This window comes from Bactrocera oleae, chromosome 6, assembly GCF_042242935.1.
Source record: "Bactrocera oleae isolate idBacOlea1 chromosome 6, idBacOlea1, whole genome shotgun sequence".
NCBI classification, from domain to species: Eukaryota; Metazoa; Arthropoda; class Insecta; order Diptera; family Tephritidae; genus Bactrocera; species Bactrocera oleae.
Window position 1 is genome coordinate 5,238,477 of NC_091540.1, and position 16,546 is coordinate 5,255,022.

The following is a 16,546-nucleotide window of genomic DNA, read 5'->3' on the forward strand; positions in this document are numbered from 1 at the left end:
TTTTTTTTCTGCTAAAATCAAACATAAAACGAAAGGAAGCAAGAAAGTGCTGTGTGTAGATATGTATAGAGTATATATAACAATTTCAAAAAAAAAAAAGACCATACATTTAAGTAATAAAGAACGAACATTAGAAAATAGTTACTTTTAGAGAATAGGGCGCAAATAGAAAGAAACAACTACAACGAAAGTAAAATAATTAGTGTTTTAGTTAATAATTATAAATTTATGTATGTATGTGTATGTGTGTATGCAATTTCAACTAATGTTGCTTTACTTAAACATTTATCATAATTTGTTTACTATTCTTTAACTACGTTTTTTATTTTTGTTTTTTGCTTTTTTTTTTGTTTGTTTTAACTTCATTTGCTTCTGTTCGCCTCTTGCTTTTTGCTTGCATTATTTTATTTATTTATTGCCACGCATCCATTTTGTTTATATTATTTTTTCTTTATTTTAGCGGATATGTTAGGTTTTCAAATATTTAAGAATCAACGCTGCAGTGTTGCTTTTTCTATGTTTCTGCCGTCTCTTGCTCTGCTTGTAATGTTTTTCTTATTGTTTTTGCATTTAATTTTTTTATTTTTGTATGTATGTATGTATGTGTATATATGTGTGTATGCAGGTTTGCTTGAAAAAATGTGTAGTAAATTAGTAAATAGCTTAATATCATAAATATGTGTATATATTTGTTTGTCTGTATGTGTGTCTAAGTAATTATGTTACGTTTTCTTTACCGTTATTGCCGTTGCTTTGCAATCATATGTTGGTATTTGTGTATATTTGTGTATATTTGTGTATATTTTGCACATTTTGCTTATGATTTGCCTGCATTTGTTGTTATTAGTGTTGTTGTCGTATAATTTTTATTGCTGCAAATGCAGTTATTTGTCGCATGAAGATATGACTTTTTTCTGCAGCAGCAATTTATTTTGCGATATGAATGTGATATTATACGGTTTTCGAAAAAAAATTTGTTGTTTTTTTTTTGTTATTTTTTGTTTTCCAATAACAATAACACACGTACATGTATGTTGGTGTGTGTTGTTGCACTGCAATAATTTTATTAGTAAAACAAAACAATTTTTGGTTTTTTCTCAACAAAAAATTACATAGAATGAAAATAAATTTTTTGTCACATTTTAACGGTTTTCGGTATTATTACACATTATTCTAAAACAAATTTCATATTGTTTTCAAAAAATTTTTTTAACGGTTTTATTCTTGTATTGATTTTGCGCCAAGCGCTTGTTTCAAACCTCTATTTTTTCCTGTTTTTTGGCGTTCACTACAACTACAAAGTGCTAAAGTTTGTTCGTGTGTAAATGTGTGTGTATATATGTATGCACGTGTGTGTGCTCAAGTAGTACATATGTATGTATGTCTATTTTGCTACTTTATCATTTTTCTTCACATGAAAAAACAGCACAAAATTACATTGCTTTTGTATATAACATAAAAAAAGAATTAACAATTATATTGTTTTTGTTTTTGTTTTTGTATACGTCATTTTTGCATTTAAAACTTTACATTTGCACATTCAACTACGTCATGTGTGTGTGTGTGTGAAACCAGAAATATTTAATACATACAAAATTTTAAATTAAATATTTATTTTAATTATTTTTTCATTTACTTTTATTTTTGTTTTCGTTTTGTTTTTTCTTGCAATCTCCCTTTAACTAAACTTGTTTTTAATATTTTTATTTTTATACTTATTATTTATTGCTTATTGGTTGCCATTTTTGCTGTTACCGCGTTTGTTGTTGTTTTTCATTAATATTTTATTTATTTATTTATTATAAATTAAACTGCGCGGCGGCCTCATTTCTTGTAATTTATTTCTCTTCTTGCAATTTATTTCCTTTTTGCCTTTTGTCTACTTTGCACAGCTCCTCTTTGTTGACAAATGACTTTTCAACTCTCATGCTCTCTCTTTTCACTTCAATTCCAACACGTATATTCACCTCACATGCGTTTTTCTTTGCTTTGTTGGAGTTGTTTGAGCACGCAATCGCATTTTTATGTTCTTCGCACGTTGTTGTTGTGTTTTTGTTATTATTATTTTGCTTTTTAAATTTTTTGGCGATTTAATGTATTGGCGTTTTGACAATTGCATTCGGTGCAATATAATGATAACCGGGTATGGGCAGACCAGCTGTTTCCATTGATATTCTGTAAAGAGAATTGAGAGAGAAGAAAGGTGGCAGTTAAGTGATTGACTTCAAAGCAAATTGTAGTGAGAGACAAACATAGATCATAAACATTGTTTTTTGTATATTTTTTTTTGGAAAGGCAAAATTTGCAACTTACTTAATTTTAATTTTTTTTCCTTTTTTTATTATGCTTAATTGAATAATTTGTATATACATCATACATTTTATTTATAGGCAAAAATTATTTGACGTCGCTATGAAAAAAAAGGTTTTCAGTTATCAGTATTCAGCATACAACATTTTTCAATATTCATCTTTAATAAATCTAAAAGCCGTTAATTGGTTAATAATCATTACTATGATCAACTGACTAGCTTTTGAGTTCCTATTATAAAATTAATACTAGACAAGTAGTGTTCGATTCGCCACTCTTCAGTTCCCTATGTGTAAGCTCTGCTCTCTTTGAAAGCTATTTATCCTTATCTCTATACTTTCTCCAAAGTCCGGCGAATCGCAGACAGCTGCATGAAATAATGTTGTAATTTTCTAACATTGCTTTAGACTATTCTTAAATTCCAAAAATATTATACATATAAAAAAATATATACATTTATTATATATATTAAAAACAATACAAAAAATCAATCCGACTGAAATTGAACTGAGGTTTCGCTTGTACCCTTTTATAAGCTCTAGTGAAAAGTAATCTATTATCTTTGCATTAAAAGGTTATATATACTTGTGAATTTAAAAAAATCCGAAGTTTTTTTTGACCGCACGTACTTATGTATATTTAAGAATATTCTTATATAATAATAAGGTTTTTGGTCAGAAATAAAATTTTTGTTTATTTATTCGCTCATTAACCGTATCTATAGTATAAATAATATTTTTTTTTGTTTGGTTTCTTGGCTTTGCAATAATTTTTAGCAGAAAAATCTTCCTCCCGACCAGACACCTTTTTTCCGAAGCCCTTCGAGCGATCGGCAATTTGAGCAAGCGAATCAAAAATTTTTGAAAATTAATCGCTGATTATAAAAGTACATTAATTGTTATTAATTTAATCATTAAATAAAACTCTCTTCATAAAAAACGTGTTTTTTCTGACTTCCTAGCATATATAAACGCCTAAACTAAAATTGTCGCGTCAATTAGGACAAACCTATCTGCATTTTTTTTAGGAAAATCAATGAAAAACTTTAAACGTGAAAATGTTTGTCTAAACTTTTAGAGAGGGACATGAGTACTTACTTCTCCATTAAATGGACTACATACATACTCGTTTATTTATAAATACAGAACTCTAGCTATAGTTTTAAAGATGCTGTGGACATTCTCTCAGCTATTAATATTATATAGATACATTCTAGATTTACAAAAATAGAAGCCTAACATAACCTTACTTTTTTATTTCTCTCTTATTATTTCTTTGTACTTGGATTGAATTTTGCACAAATACGGTTTAAGCCGAATTTATGGTATTTATAAAAAAAAAAATGTTGATTTGAAGCTACTGTAATATTACATAAATATATAAACACAGGTGAACATTGTTATTTAAATTTTACAAAACAAAATTTATTATAAAAAATTAGAAAGAAACATTTTTTTTTTAATAAAAAATGTTATATAGTTATTTTTTCAAATAAAAAATATTCGAAGACATGACAAATAAAATCTTTCATTTTTAGTATATATTAAATTTATTTTGTGAGATTGACGCCCTTCTGTCTTCTGTCGCTTCTTTAATCCTTTTTAAAGCAAAAAAGCGATTTACAGGCATTTGTATGCTTCGAAAATCGCAACGACTCTGTTATTTGCGTTAGAATTATTATTTTTCATATACATTTTTTAATTATAAATACTACACAAAATATTGAAATTTGAAAAGTATTTCGAACAAAAAAAAACAAGAAATACAGTTTTGCGGTTAAATAAATAAAAGTCACAAAAATTTTCTTCTCATATTTATTTGTATTTTTTTTCTGAATGTTTGCAATATGTTGTTTGTATGTATGTATGAATGCGATTTGCTTTTACTGATACGCTTGCGTAAATTGTTTGTTTGTTTATGCATATAATAAAGTGTAAGTGTTTTTGTTTTATTATTATTATGTATAAGTATTTTTTTCCATTACAAATTGGTAGTAGTAAATATATTTTGTTTTTTGTTTTTGTTTTTGCTTTTTTCGTAAGAACTACAAGTTACAAGTTAAGTTATAAGTTTAAGTATATAAATATGTAACGCTGCTTTTATGTATGTAAGTAAGTAGTTGTAGTTTTTTGCTCGCTACTAGTGTTTATATGTATGTTGTGATTTACAAAATGCTACGCATGACGCTTAATACACGATTCTGCTATATTTAAATGTGGTTCATGATGATTTTATCTTTTTTAATTTTTAGCTTTTTTTTCGTGTTAATGCTTTTTCATATTTATTATTATTTTTTTTTTTTGAGTGTATTAAATTTTCGATTGATCGTATGCGCTAGTAATACTCACAATACTTTAAGATTGAATTTTACGCTTAATTTCGGGTTCTTTTTATTATTATTTATTTATTTTTGTATTTTTGTTTTTTTTTTATTAACTACATATACGGATTTAAAACTGTTCATAATTCTTAATACTAAAAATTATTATTTTTTTTATAATTAAATCAACAGTAATTTGTTTTTAAAATATAACTTGTATGAACAATGATGTGAAAAATTTTCGGGTTTTCAGCTATCAAGTTAATAGAATAATAAGTTTTGATTATGAAAAGAAATTTTGCACAATTAAAACTAATAGCAAAATGAGTTTCTGATGATAAAAAAAAAGTTAAAAAAAAATAAAAATAAAAAAAGGGAAAAAAAGAATTAAAAAAAAAATAAAAAAAGGGGGAAAAAAGAATTAAAAAAAAATAAAAATAATAAAAAAATATATTAAAAAACAAAAAATGTTAAAAAATGATATAAAAATATATAAAAAATAATATAAAAATAAATAAAAAATAATATACAAATAAAAAAAAAATTTAGATAATAAAAAAAAAAAAAATAAAAAAAAGAATATACATTATATATAAAAAAATAAATAAATTAAAAAAATAATATACAAAATATATAATATATAAAAAATCAAATATAAAAAAATTCATACTTATTAACGTCTTACATTTTAAGTAAATTATATTTTTATTTTTAAAGTTGCGTATATGCCGAAAAATTATTAATTAACACCATTTAACATATCAATTGAATATTATATATACATACTTTTTACTTACGAAAATTGAAATTTATTGGAAAAAAAATTTCGACTTAAAGCCAATTTGTCAATTAACTACGTTAATATATTTTACTGTTTGCTTTATGAGAAAAATTTTTAATAACTTCTATGCGCTAAAAAACATTTTTTTTACCAATTTGAAAAATTTTTAATATTTTAAATAAAGTTTAGATACCGGAGCTACAATACTTAGAGGCGCTTAAATTCTTCATCAGCTTGTTGAAAGAATTTATAAGTTATGTTTTTTTTTTAATTCTAGTCAATTTTCTTAGCAATATTTGCATTGGTTTTTAAGTTTAAATTTTAAACTATTTTTACTGAGCGAATTTGTTATTACAAATTATTTAAAACTGGATATTCGTCAACTTCTTTAAGAAGTTCTCAATATGTTTTTGCAAACTGCACGATTTTTGTAATATAATTTTTTATTTGCTTAGATTTTTTTCTGAGTTTCTTTTTTTTTATTATTTTTCTGTAGTTTCTTTTTTATTATTAACTTCTTTTTTGGAAATATTTTTTCGTCAATTTTTTAATTTCTACAATTTTTTTTGTTGTTTTTTTAATTTTTTCGCTATATATTTTCCAATTTTTTGTGTCTTATATATTTTATTTATAATTACATCGCATAAGGTAGTATAAATGGTAGGAAAAGGGAATAGTATAAGTGTATATATATATATTTGTTTTGTGAATACATATAAATTGATTACTTCATAAATACTTGTAGTACATATACCATATAGTAAGATTGTTGTATATATTTCGCCTTGGATATTGGTTTTTCAGTAAATTTTGTTATATTGTTTTGCAATATGAATTTCGGTTTTCAAGGTTAGTAAATTTTAATGCATTTCATATGCCATTTTCATAAATTGGGAACACTTTGGAAATATCAATCTTTTGATGTAGGTAATTATAAAAATTTATTAATGATTCATCATAGCAATTATTATGATTAAAAAAAATATTTTGAATTCTAATACCAACTTCAGATAATTTATATAATTTGTTTTAAATATTTCATTACAATTTTTGTAAAACAAACTTATAAAACCAAAAAAAGGTTTAATTCAAAATTGGTCTGAAACAGAGTTTTCTTTTCATAGATAATTTTGAAATTTTTTTCCGTTAACAAACTTTACTCGTTTTTCTATAAGTAATTACCAGGAGTATAAAAAACTACAATTATATAAGCACTCCAAGCAATTTAAACTTTCAAGCGCTCTCGTTTTTTAGTAATCAAATAATAATATATAATGTTTTTTTTTATATGATAATCTCGAAAAAAGTATTTCGCCTGCTTTAAGAGAGCTTTCTGAAACTTTTCTTCAGATAAACTAAACGCTAAAGTTTAAACACTATTATAACCTATAAAACTAAGAATGGCATTAAAATAATAATAATGATTTGGCGCATAAATTCTTAACAAAAGCTTAGATCAAGCTTTCACTTCATTTATTGATAAACCATTATATAGGGATCTTGTATTTTTTGTAAAGTTCTGTAATCAAGCTTAAAGCTTTCTCACTATTGCCATTAGCGAAAGCTCTTTGTACTCAAATTAGTCTGTGAAAGCTTCTACCCGCTTAAACTCTCGAGTAATAGTATTACAAAAGTTCGATTATCAAGCTTAAAGCTATATTTTACATTTAAATTTAGTGAAAGCTCGTCATGCATAAAAAAGTATGGAAATTAGATAGCAAGCTGGCTTAAGGTTTAACATGCATAAATATGAGTAACAATAAACAAAGCTTTTAGTAAAGTGAAGTTTAAATCATGAAGAATTAACTTCTAAATATTACCGTAAAGCTTTCCGAAATGTCATACTAGTATACTAGTGTTATTATTTGAGTTAATGGAGGTGTAAATGTGTTATTATTTTCACTCTTTTGCTCGTCTCTCCACTATATGCTTGATCTAAACACTGTCTATTACTACTATGAAAAGCTTTTGGCATCAATAAAGTTCAACGTATTATGTACATTGCATTTTATATTTCAAAAAGTAAGTGCTGCTGAATTTACATGCATTTAAAGCTGCTGAATGATAATAGTAACAAATTAACGGGTAATGTTCTTAGATTTATTAATAACACCAATCCATATAAAACTAGTGAGCGTTTTTCTAAAACTACATACATATTTCAAAATGGGTTTCCTTTGCAAGCCCGGTCCAATTGCAGACATGAATAGAAATATTCCAATCTACATCTAGCTAATACCTGTTTTCTGTTCTTTCAAGATTTTTAAATATATATTTACGCCAACAATTAAAATACAATATAATGCTACTTTGAGAAACTTTTTATAATATTAAAGCTTCCCCATCAGTCAATTTTTTAAGAGCAATGAGAGCAAAGTAATTTTTTTATTATTATTTGCAGTTGAGCATTATTTTATTGAGTTTGAGTTATAGACCACCGAAATAGGCTTTGTTGCTTTCTAATATCCAAAAGCATAAACTATAAATTACTCTTTTAGCATTCAGCGCTATATTCAGCTATCGTGTTCTTGTGCTGAATAAAGTTATGAAAGTAAGCTGCAGTTGAGAATAAGTTGAGTTAAGTTCGTGGTTACATTCGTACTCTCAAATAATGGTTGTTGATTTAAAATGAGCGAAATATATATATTTTAAATCTTTTAAATAAAACCGTTTAATATATAGTCATCCTAGCGCCCAAGATTTGGTTTTTACTTCAAAATTTTAAAACAATATTTCTTTCTCTTTTTTCCAGTTGATAGCAATTGTATATACACATTTGTACATTTTTTAAAGGTGTGTAATTGTAAAGAATTTATCGATTTCGATTTTCTCAACTTCACTGTTCATTTTTGAAAAGTTGACTAAAAAAAAAGAAATACTTTTCCCGAGGTTTGTTTCTCAAACGATATTTATTTCTTTAAACAATAATTTTGATTACTTTTTATAACTTATTTGTATTTCAATTTTATATTTTTTTAAATTATATGCTTTTAACTCTCATTGCCCTTATACTTTTTGCTTACTTCCTTTCGTAATATAATTTGAGTTAATTTTTTTTTTCATCACAATTTTCCATAATGGTCTTTTCCAATTAATAAAACATAGATATTCAGCATTATATAAAATCTAACAGCTTGGTTTAATTCGTATACGACTTGTATATGTGTGTATGTACGCTGATTGATTTTAATTTCTTATGCAATTTAATTTACCATACTTAATTTTTCAATTTTTTTTATAAATTAATGCTTCGAATACTTCCGAGTTCTCGAAACCTGTTTTTACCTACGACTACTACAACTAATGAAACTATTTTATACATATATATAAGAAAATTTTAATAATGGGTATGCAAATTTTTATGTGCTGACTGTCATGATGCCAATAGTTATACTATAATCGCTTTAAAATATTTATAAAACATAATAACAACAGCAACAAATTTTTGACAAAAATTAGTAAAAGAAAATCAATAAAAAAAATTAAAAACAATTAACAAAAAAAAAAAATTAACAAAAAATATTAAACAAAAAATAATAGAAAAAAAAACAAAAAATATTAAAAAAAAAAAACAAAAAATATTTAAAAAAAAATTTTAAAAGAATATAAAAAAAAAATAAAGATCAAAAAAAAAAAATATTAAAAAAATAACAACAAAAAAATTCGAAAAAAACTAAAAAAATAATATTAAAATGCAAAAAAATATCTAAACATAATATTAGAATTTTTTTAAAAGTATATTTCCAAATTGCAATAAAAACAATATAAACATTATTTTTGCCTTTAATGCTTTTATTTAGCGCTAATAAACTAGTTTTTTCATGATTTTGCTTAAAAACTACAATGATAACATATCGCCTTTGCACTTAGAAACTAATTTTTAAACTTAAAAATTTTTCAAAACATTATGAGTATGCAATTATAAGTATATAATATACCTATATATATATGTATATGCAATGATTGCTGATTTAATGGTAGAAAATATAGTTGCGCACCTAGAAAATATTGTTATGTTGTAAAATATATTATATATTTTAGTTGCAAGTAAGCTAAGGGTGTTGCTATTTTATTTAAATACGAAATTATTTAATGTTTGTGTTTTTAATTATGAATTATTGAAAAATTTCATACGAGAAAGCGAAAAATTTAATTTTTTTAATAAGTTTCGTGTTTTTTTTTTGTTTCAATTAAACATTTCGAAATTCGTAAAATTTTCAATTTAATTTCTATTGATTTTTGCATTTTAAAGTTCGAAATTATTTAATTTTTAAATTATCAATTTCGTCTTATTGAACAATTTCAACAACAAAATAAATTTTTGTAATTTTTTTTAAATAAATTTTTCAAAAGCGCACAATTTTAAAAATAAAATCTGGATGGCAATAATAGGCATGTGGGCATGATTATGAGAACATGATGTTGTTAAACTAAGACGCGTTTTATGACTATGTTAAAGCCATAATTACGAGCCGGCAAAAACATAATAACTAAACTAATTTGCTTAATGCAAAGCTTTGCATATTTTAAAATTAAATTGCATGATTTCCAAACTACGTGTGCTTCATTGTGGGTTCTCGGGTTTTTATCACACAATTTTTAAAGTTATGTAAATATCATCATTTAGTACGTACATTTGTATTTCTAATGCCTAAAGTTTGCTATTACCCAAAAAAACAAGTAAGAATTAAGAATAAAATGCAAGCGTGTGCGGGCTTGCAAAAATTTAGTAAACCAATATCGTTGCACACGAAAGCTATTCGTACAACTACTAATACTAATTTAGCGCCAACTCTACTAAGCAATGAAAAAAATACGCGTTGACATCGATTCACACTACTAATTTGTTTGCGAGCGAACTGTGTTTTGGGTGCATACTCTGCAAGCTAACTTTCGAAGCTTTAAACAATTTTTTACTGAGCTTTCATATTTGTTGCAAATTCTCAGTGTCTCTGTATGTCGAAAGCACGCAACACTAACTAATTGTACTTCAAAAGCTTTATTTTTTGTTATTAAAAAGCTTTCACTTTTACATGATTTGAAAGCTTTCACTTTTACATGATTTAAAAGCTTTCATTGTAATATGATTTAAAAACTTGCGGTTATACATGAAAGCTTTCATTTACACATGATTTGAAAGTTTACACGTACACATGTTTTAAAAGCCTTCATTTACACACGATTTGAAAGCCTTCACGTACATATGGTTTAAAAATTTTCGCTTATACATGATTTGTAAGTTTCCACTTATACAAGATTTGTAAGCTTTCACTTGTATATACTTTTAAAGCTTTACACATAATTTGAAAGCTTTCACTCGTACAGGATTAAGCTGTTAAATCATACCTACAAAATTCAAAAGCTTTCAGTCACTTTAAATTCTAAAAGCTTACATGCTTTCACTACAATCTCAAAACGCTTCCACATACCACTACTTCTTCAACTTTCACACCTACTTTTCATTATACATGCTCAACTACTCTAATATGGATTGAATTTATTGCGCGTCTTTTCGCTATCAGCACCGCCATCGGCATGATTATGACTGCGAAAACGTGTCGATGCGAAACTTTTGGTGCGATGTACACCGGTCGTCTGTATGGGTGGACCATTGAGCGTGGCCAAGCCGCCCAACAGATCGGTGAGGCCGCCGAGCGCCGTTAGGCTGGAGAGCGCATTCAAAGCGCCCGGTTTGGCCAGCAATTGTGCTAACGGTATAGCTGTTGCTAGCGAACTGACTGTGGTGGAGTTGGCAAATGGATTTGGTGTATTCGAAAATGGCAATGAAGTGGAAAATGGATTGGTTGGATTGTTGGAAGTTGTGCTTAAGGTTAAATTGTTGCCGCCGCTTGTATTGTTGCTGTTGCTATTGCTGCTGTTGTTTGTCATTGTCATGGCTGTGGTTGAGTGTTGTGTATTGTTGTTGTTATTATTGCTGTTATTCGCATTGCTCGCATTCGTATTTAAATTGTTTAAACTATTATTGCTGCTGTGATTGCTGCCGCCGGTCTGATTCAAGCTGCCATTGCTGCCGCCACCGCCGCCACTGCCAGCACTGTTGTTGTTGCCACCTAAGGTGGTTGCGCCGCTTATGTGATTACCACCGCTGTTGCTGTTGTTGCTGCTGTTCGTATTGGCATTGCCATTGCTGGCGCCATTAGTGACATTGGCGTTGTTGTTGTTGCTGTTGCTAGCATTGTTAGCTTGACCATTGGCGCCGCCATTGTTCGCCTCCTGTAGATTGGCCTTCTGCAGTTCAACGCTGGAAAAGGGATAAAGAGAGAGAGAAAGAGAAAAAAGGACAATAGGATATTGTTTGTATGTGGTGATGAGATAAGGTTTAGTTGTTCATTGAAAGGTGATGACTGTAATTTTTAATGGTGATTTTGTGGAATTGAGTTGGTTTTTGCATTTTTTTATATATATTTTTTTTCTTGTAAATTTTTAAAAATTTGGAATTTGATGATATTTTTGCGTTAAGGGTTAAGGAGGGAATTTGCTGGATTTTTGTTTTACAAGGAGGATTCTTTAAATGTTATTTATATATATATATTTTTTTTTTTTTGCGGTTTGGCGTTCAAAATGGTACAAGTGTGTGGGTGGTGGCGGTGGTCGGTGATGGTTTTTTGTTTGAGGGAATTTAATGAGGGGTTCTGAGTAAGCCGTCTTTGAATGCAGTGGCAACGCTGTGTTGGAATCGAGAAATGCCTGAAACTTCTGCATATTAAAAATATAAGAACTGAACTATAAATAAAAATATTTTGCTAAAAATTTCAACAGGTAGTACTTTTCTGAAATTAATTTGGGTTTCGTAACTATTTTTATTAATTAATAAAATGCAAAAATGTTAATTATTCTAATAGTTAAAACTAAAAAGAGAGATTCTAATCACATAGTGCCCAAATCAATTAATAAACCTTGTTTCTTGTGGGTAGAATACTTGTATTGTTCATTTATTGTTCGTGTACTATACGAAGTTCTTAGTTATTTTTGAGCATGAATCGGACCCTAAACCTGACCTTTTATCATAGTATTGAAAGCTATTTATGAATTTTGCAGTATATTAAAAAAGATTTCGCACGAACGAAAAGATTTCGAACTTTTCCAAATTTATATATAACGTGTTAGCTACCAACACTCTTAGGATCTACTTTTACGTTAGTTAGTTCGAGACTTGAACCTTTCAAAATTTAGATTTAGCCTTTTAGCTACCTAATACACGAACCATATAAAATTTATATTTATCGATGAGCTACCCAACACTTTTAAGAGCTACTTTTTTCGTTAGTTGATTCGAGACTTGAACCATGCGATATTTATATTTAGCCTTTTAGTTGTCTAAAACTCGTATATTCTACATTTTTCGTTGGTAAATTGTTCAATACTAGGTTGAGAACTACATCTATGGTGCACGTCTAAGAAAAAACCTTTAAAAGTAACCTAAAACTAACTATCGACATACATAATTGTTTACAACTACTTTAGAAGTAATCAGAACTCAAAATTGTAAAAAAAATAATAAAAAAATCTAACGAACTACAAACTTCTCTGATTTCTCTTGTAAAATATGTACGTATGTATACAAAATATATATTTCTTATACCACACACGCTGCTGCATTCAAATAGGCTCACGTTTCAATATGACTTATTATATTTCTGTGGATGCTTTTCGTTTTATACGAGCGTTTAGCGGGTGATATTGGGTTGGTCAATGACAGGCAGGGGGCTGGGTCGGGGTCGTACTGGCATAACTGGTATGGATTATATGATAGTTATGTATACTTTATGGAACGTTGATTTGCATACACGGCCGTGATCCCATGGGTAGCAACAACGTACATACAACAATATTCATATATATATAAATATTTTATGAGACGAGACGTACGATTTGTGTGTGCTTGTGTGACAGCGCGGCGGCGTTTTGCCATGGCTGCTGCCAATTGTGGCAGCGATTTTACATTGTTTTTTTAAATTATTATTATTATTAAATGTATTTGGGGATTTGGGCGCTGCTCTACTTACATACATACATACATACTAATGTTACATATACATATGTAGGAGTATTGGTATACAAAAGTTTAATACAGTGGCAAGTAGTATTTGCTTTATGGTGTTTATAATATTTAGTGTGAGCGCAAGTTTTTTTAGTTTACAAAATGAATTTTTTTTTAATATATAACTTGTATATATATATTTTTTTTTTTTGGTTAGGAGGAGCACATTTAAAGTGACGGGTGTTGGTGTTGAGTTTGGTAAAAATTATACACCTGCTGTTGGTGCTGTGGGAGGCGGGATATCACACTACTTGGATAAAATAGTTAAAATGTTGTTGGAAATTAGTAGGCAGCACTAATATAAACTATGGATTTTTGGTACGTGAAATAACATATTAGTGGTGAGTTTCTGGTTTGAGTTTTGGTTGGGTTGACTGCTTTTGATTGGATCGTAATAAATGTAGAAAAAAATGTGCGCAAACGTGGCGGTAGGCTGTGGGTGTTTGGTTGCTATGTTTATGTTTTCTTTTTGCTGCTTTAACGGGTTTGGGGCTTGGTTTATTTGTTGCGCTTGAGTGGTATGGAGATGAGTGGGTTTTTCGAAAAAAGTATTTTCATATTTATTTAAATGTATATATTTTTTTTTTGGTGGTTTACTGTTATGAAAGGCTAAATTAAGTAAGGTTTTCATATTAAAACGGTTCAAAACAAAATTGAAAATATACGGCAAATTTTTTGTTTTGCTTTTGTTTCAAAGAAAATGTTGAAAAATTAGTGCACATTAATAATTTGGTGCGTAAATTAAAGGAAAAATTATATATTAATTGATGTAATCAAAAATTGTATTTACTTTCGCTCTCAATTTTTGCTTGCGCTTTTTTTTCGTTGGGAAAATGGTGCTGGGGACAAAATGGTAGTTAGAAGTTGTTTATACCAAGTAGTAACAAAGTTGCTTCACTTTACAAGTTTTCGAAACTAATATATGTATACTTGTGTTGTAGTTTTTGTTTTTAATATTTTTTTTTAATACTATTTGATAAATTCTACTTTAATTTATTTACGCGCAGTGTTGCACTGCAAGGTACACAATTATTTATGCCTCTAAGTACATGTATAAATAAGGTGGACAGCTTTTTACTACAGTCGTGTGCTTTTTTTCTTTTGGGCAGCACAAATTAACCTTTGACCTTAGTTATGGTTGTTATTGTGCGCTTGGCGCCTATGAAGTGGCTTAATTCTAAGGGTTTACTAAAGTTTAAGTTTAGGCACAGGCTGCCTGTTAGCTATGCGCTACGCATTTTTTGGTAGTCAAAGTTAGTGAAAACAAAAGTACAGTTAACAAAAGTTGTTTTTTCTGCTAATACAGAGTTGCCATGTAGTTGTGACATTTTAGAACGCATTTACTTTTTCATTTCATAATATTAATATTGTTTGTTTTTAGTAATTTTTTTTTTGTTTTGTTTAATTTTTATCATCATCAAAGAACCTCCTTATACCGCATATTATATATATGTAGATAGTATGTTAATTTGCGTATACTTAGCATAGATTTCAAATAGTGAAAGTACGAAAATGTTCGATTTTCTTTGTTTTGATACGTTTTTTTTTTCATTTTTATTTTTCATTTCAATTGACTGATTGATTGCTCGATTGATTGATCAATGTTTCGATTGTTTGAACGAACGGTGTGTGCGTGTGTTTGTGAATCAATTACGTCATAATTATTAACAGCGTACAATGTGTTTTGTGTTTTTTGTTGAAATTCTTTGTTAATTTGCAATTCAATTCGACAAAATATATATATGTTTAATTTTTTTAGAGGTAGATATATATATATAGAGAGAATATACAATAAGGGTTAATGCATATACTTAATAATAATTAGCACTATTTTTATTATTTTAATTCCTTTATATATAGTTTTTATTAAAAAAATATAAATTTTAAAATTTTATTTTTATTCAAAAATTTTTTTTTTTATTTTAAAATTTTTTATATATTTTTTTTAATTTAAAATTTCTTTGTAATATTTTTTTTTTTGTTAATTTTAAAACTTTTTTTTTTATTAATTTTTTTTTTTTTAATTTTGAATTTGTTTGTTTGACGCCTATAACAGCATAGTATGGTACTCACCTCATGTTGATTAAGTATTGAGCCAATGCCACCGAATCTGGATTGCCGCTAATCGTGATTGTACGATCGGTATTGCCACCCTCGCGTTCCTCACAATTCGAAATGCGTATCATTGCACCGGAAATTTGGCGTATTTCGGCAATTTTCGTGCCACCCTTGCCGATAATGCAGCCGATCAAGTCATTAGATACGGTCATCTCATGCTGCTGTTGTTGTGTACGACTTGTATTGGCTGTACGTAGCTGTGAGCCAGCTAAGGCGGCCAAAGCTGCTTTAGAAAAAAAATATAAAAAAAATATTAATACAAAAAATTCGAGAAAGTGTTTATCTTTCAAAAACACAACAACTTACCTGTGGGATTCAGTCCACCGGTATTGGTGGGTGTTATGCCAGCCAAACCCAACGCTGCCAAGCTAGCCAATGGATTCTTTGCCACCTAAGTTTGTGGTTGGTTGAGGTGCGTCGTATGTGTGCGCGTGCGCGTGTGGGGAGATAGGAAGAAAGGAAATGGAAAATAGAAAATACATTTTTATTGTTTTTTTTCAGTTTCATTTCTAAACAAATTTTGTTAAAAATTTAATTAAAACCATTTCAAAGTGAAAAATCAAATTATTTAATGCTACAAATATATTACGTAAATATATTTACAAAAGAACATACAAAACACAACAATTACAGAGCGGGAATTTCTGCAGCAACAATAACAGTTGTTGTAACCAAAGTTGTTAGTATGCATTTTAGAAACTTTTTTTTTTTGTTTTTTTAAACAAAACTAACTTTAAAATAAAGACAGTTAATTGTAACGGTTGTTGGTGAAGCTGTTGGTTTGAAATTTAGTTTTGTATTTGGTGGTGTGTAGTGCTGTGGGGAGTGAGTAAGAGCGCAGACTTGTGAGCTTTGGCAGATTTATTGAAAATATAGCATACATTTTTTTTTTTGGTTCTAAAGTTTCTATATTTATACACTCGTATTAAAAATTAAGGCATTAAGGAAATTTGTG

At 27.8% G+C, this 16,546-nt stretch overlaps 1 protein-coding gene across 19 annotated transcripts in view; it reads right to left on the reverse strand.

The window, feature by feature from the left end:
• Positions 1-268: 268 nt before the first annotated feature.
• Positions 269-16,546, reverse strand: part of mub (poly(rC)-binding protein mub) — a 156,437-nt gene continuing 140,159 nt past the window's right edge. For 8 of the 19 annotated variants that reach the window (XM_036358147.2, XM_036358146.2, XM_036358145.2 and 5 more), the window contains 3 exons: positions 15,898-15,982; positions 15,547-15,817; positions 9,183-11,673 (listed from right to left, as the gene is read on the reverse strand). In XM_036358147.2, coding sequence (XP_036214040.1) covers positions 10,893-11,673; positions 15,547-15,817; positions 15,898-15,982 — 1,137 coding nt within the window. In that variant the 3' untranslated portion in view covers positions 9,183-10,892. Of the gene's footprint in view, positions 2,176-9,182; positions 11,674-15,546; positions 15,818-15,897; positions 15,983-16,546 lie in introns of those variants that run through there. The other 11 variants (XM_070111540.1, XM_070111531.1, XM_070111525.1 and 8 more) reach the window with 5 other exon arrangements.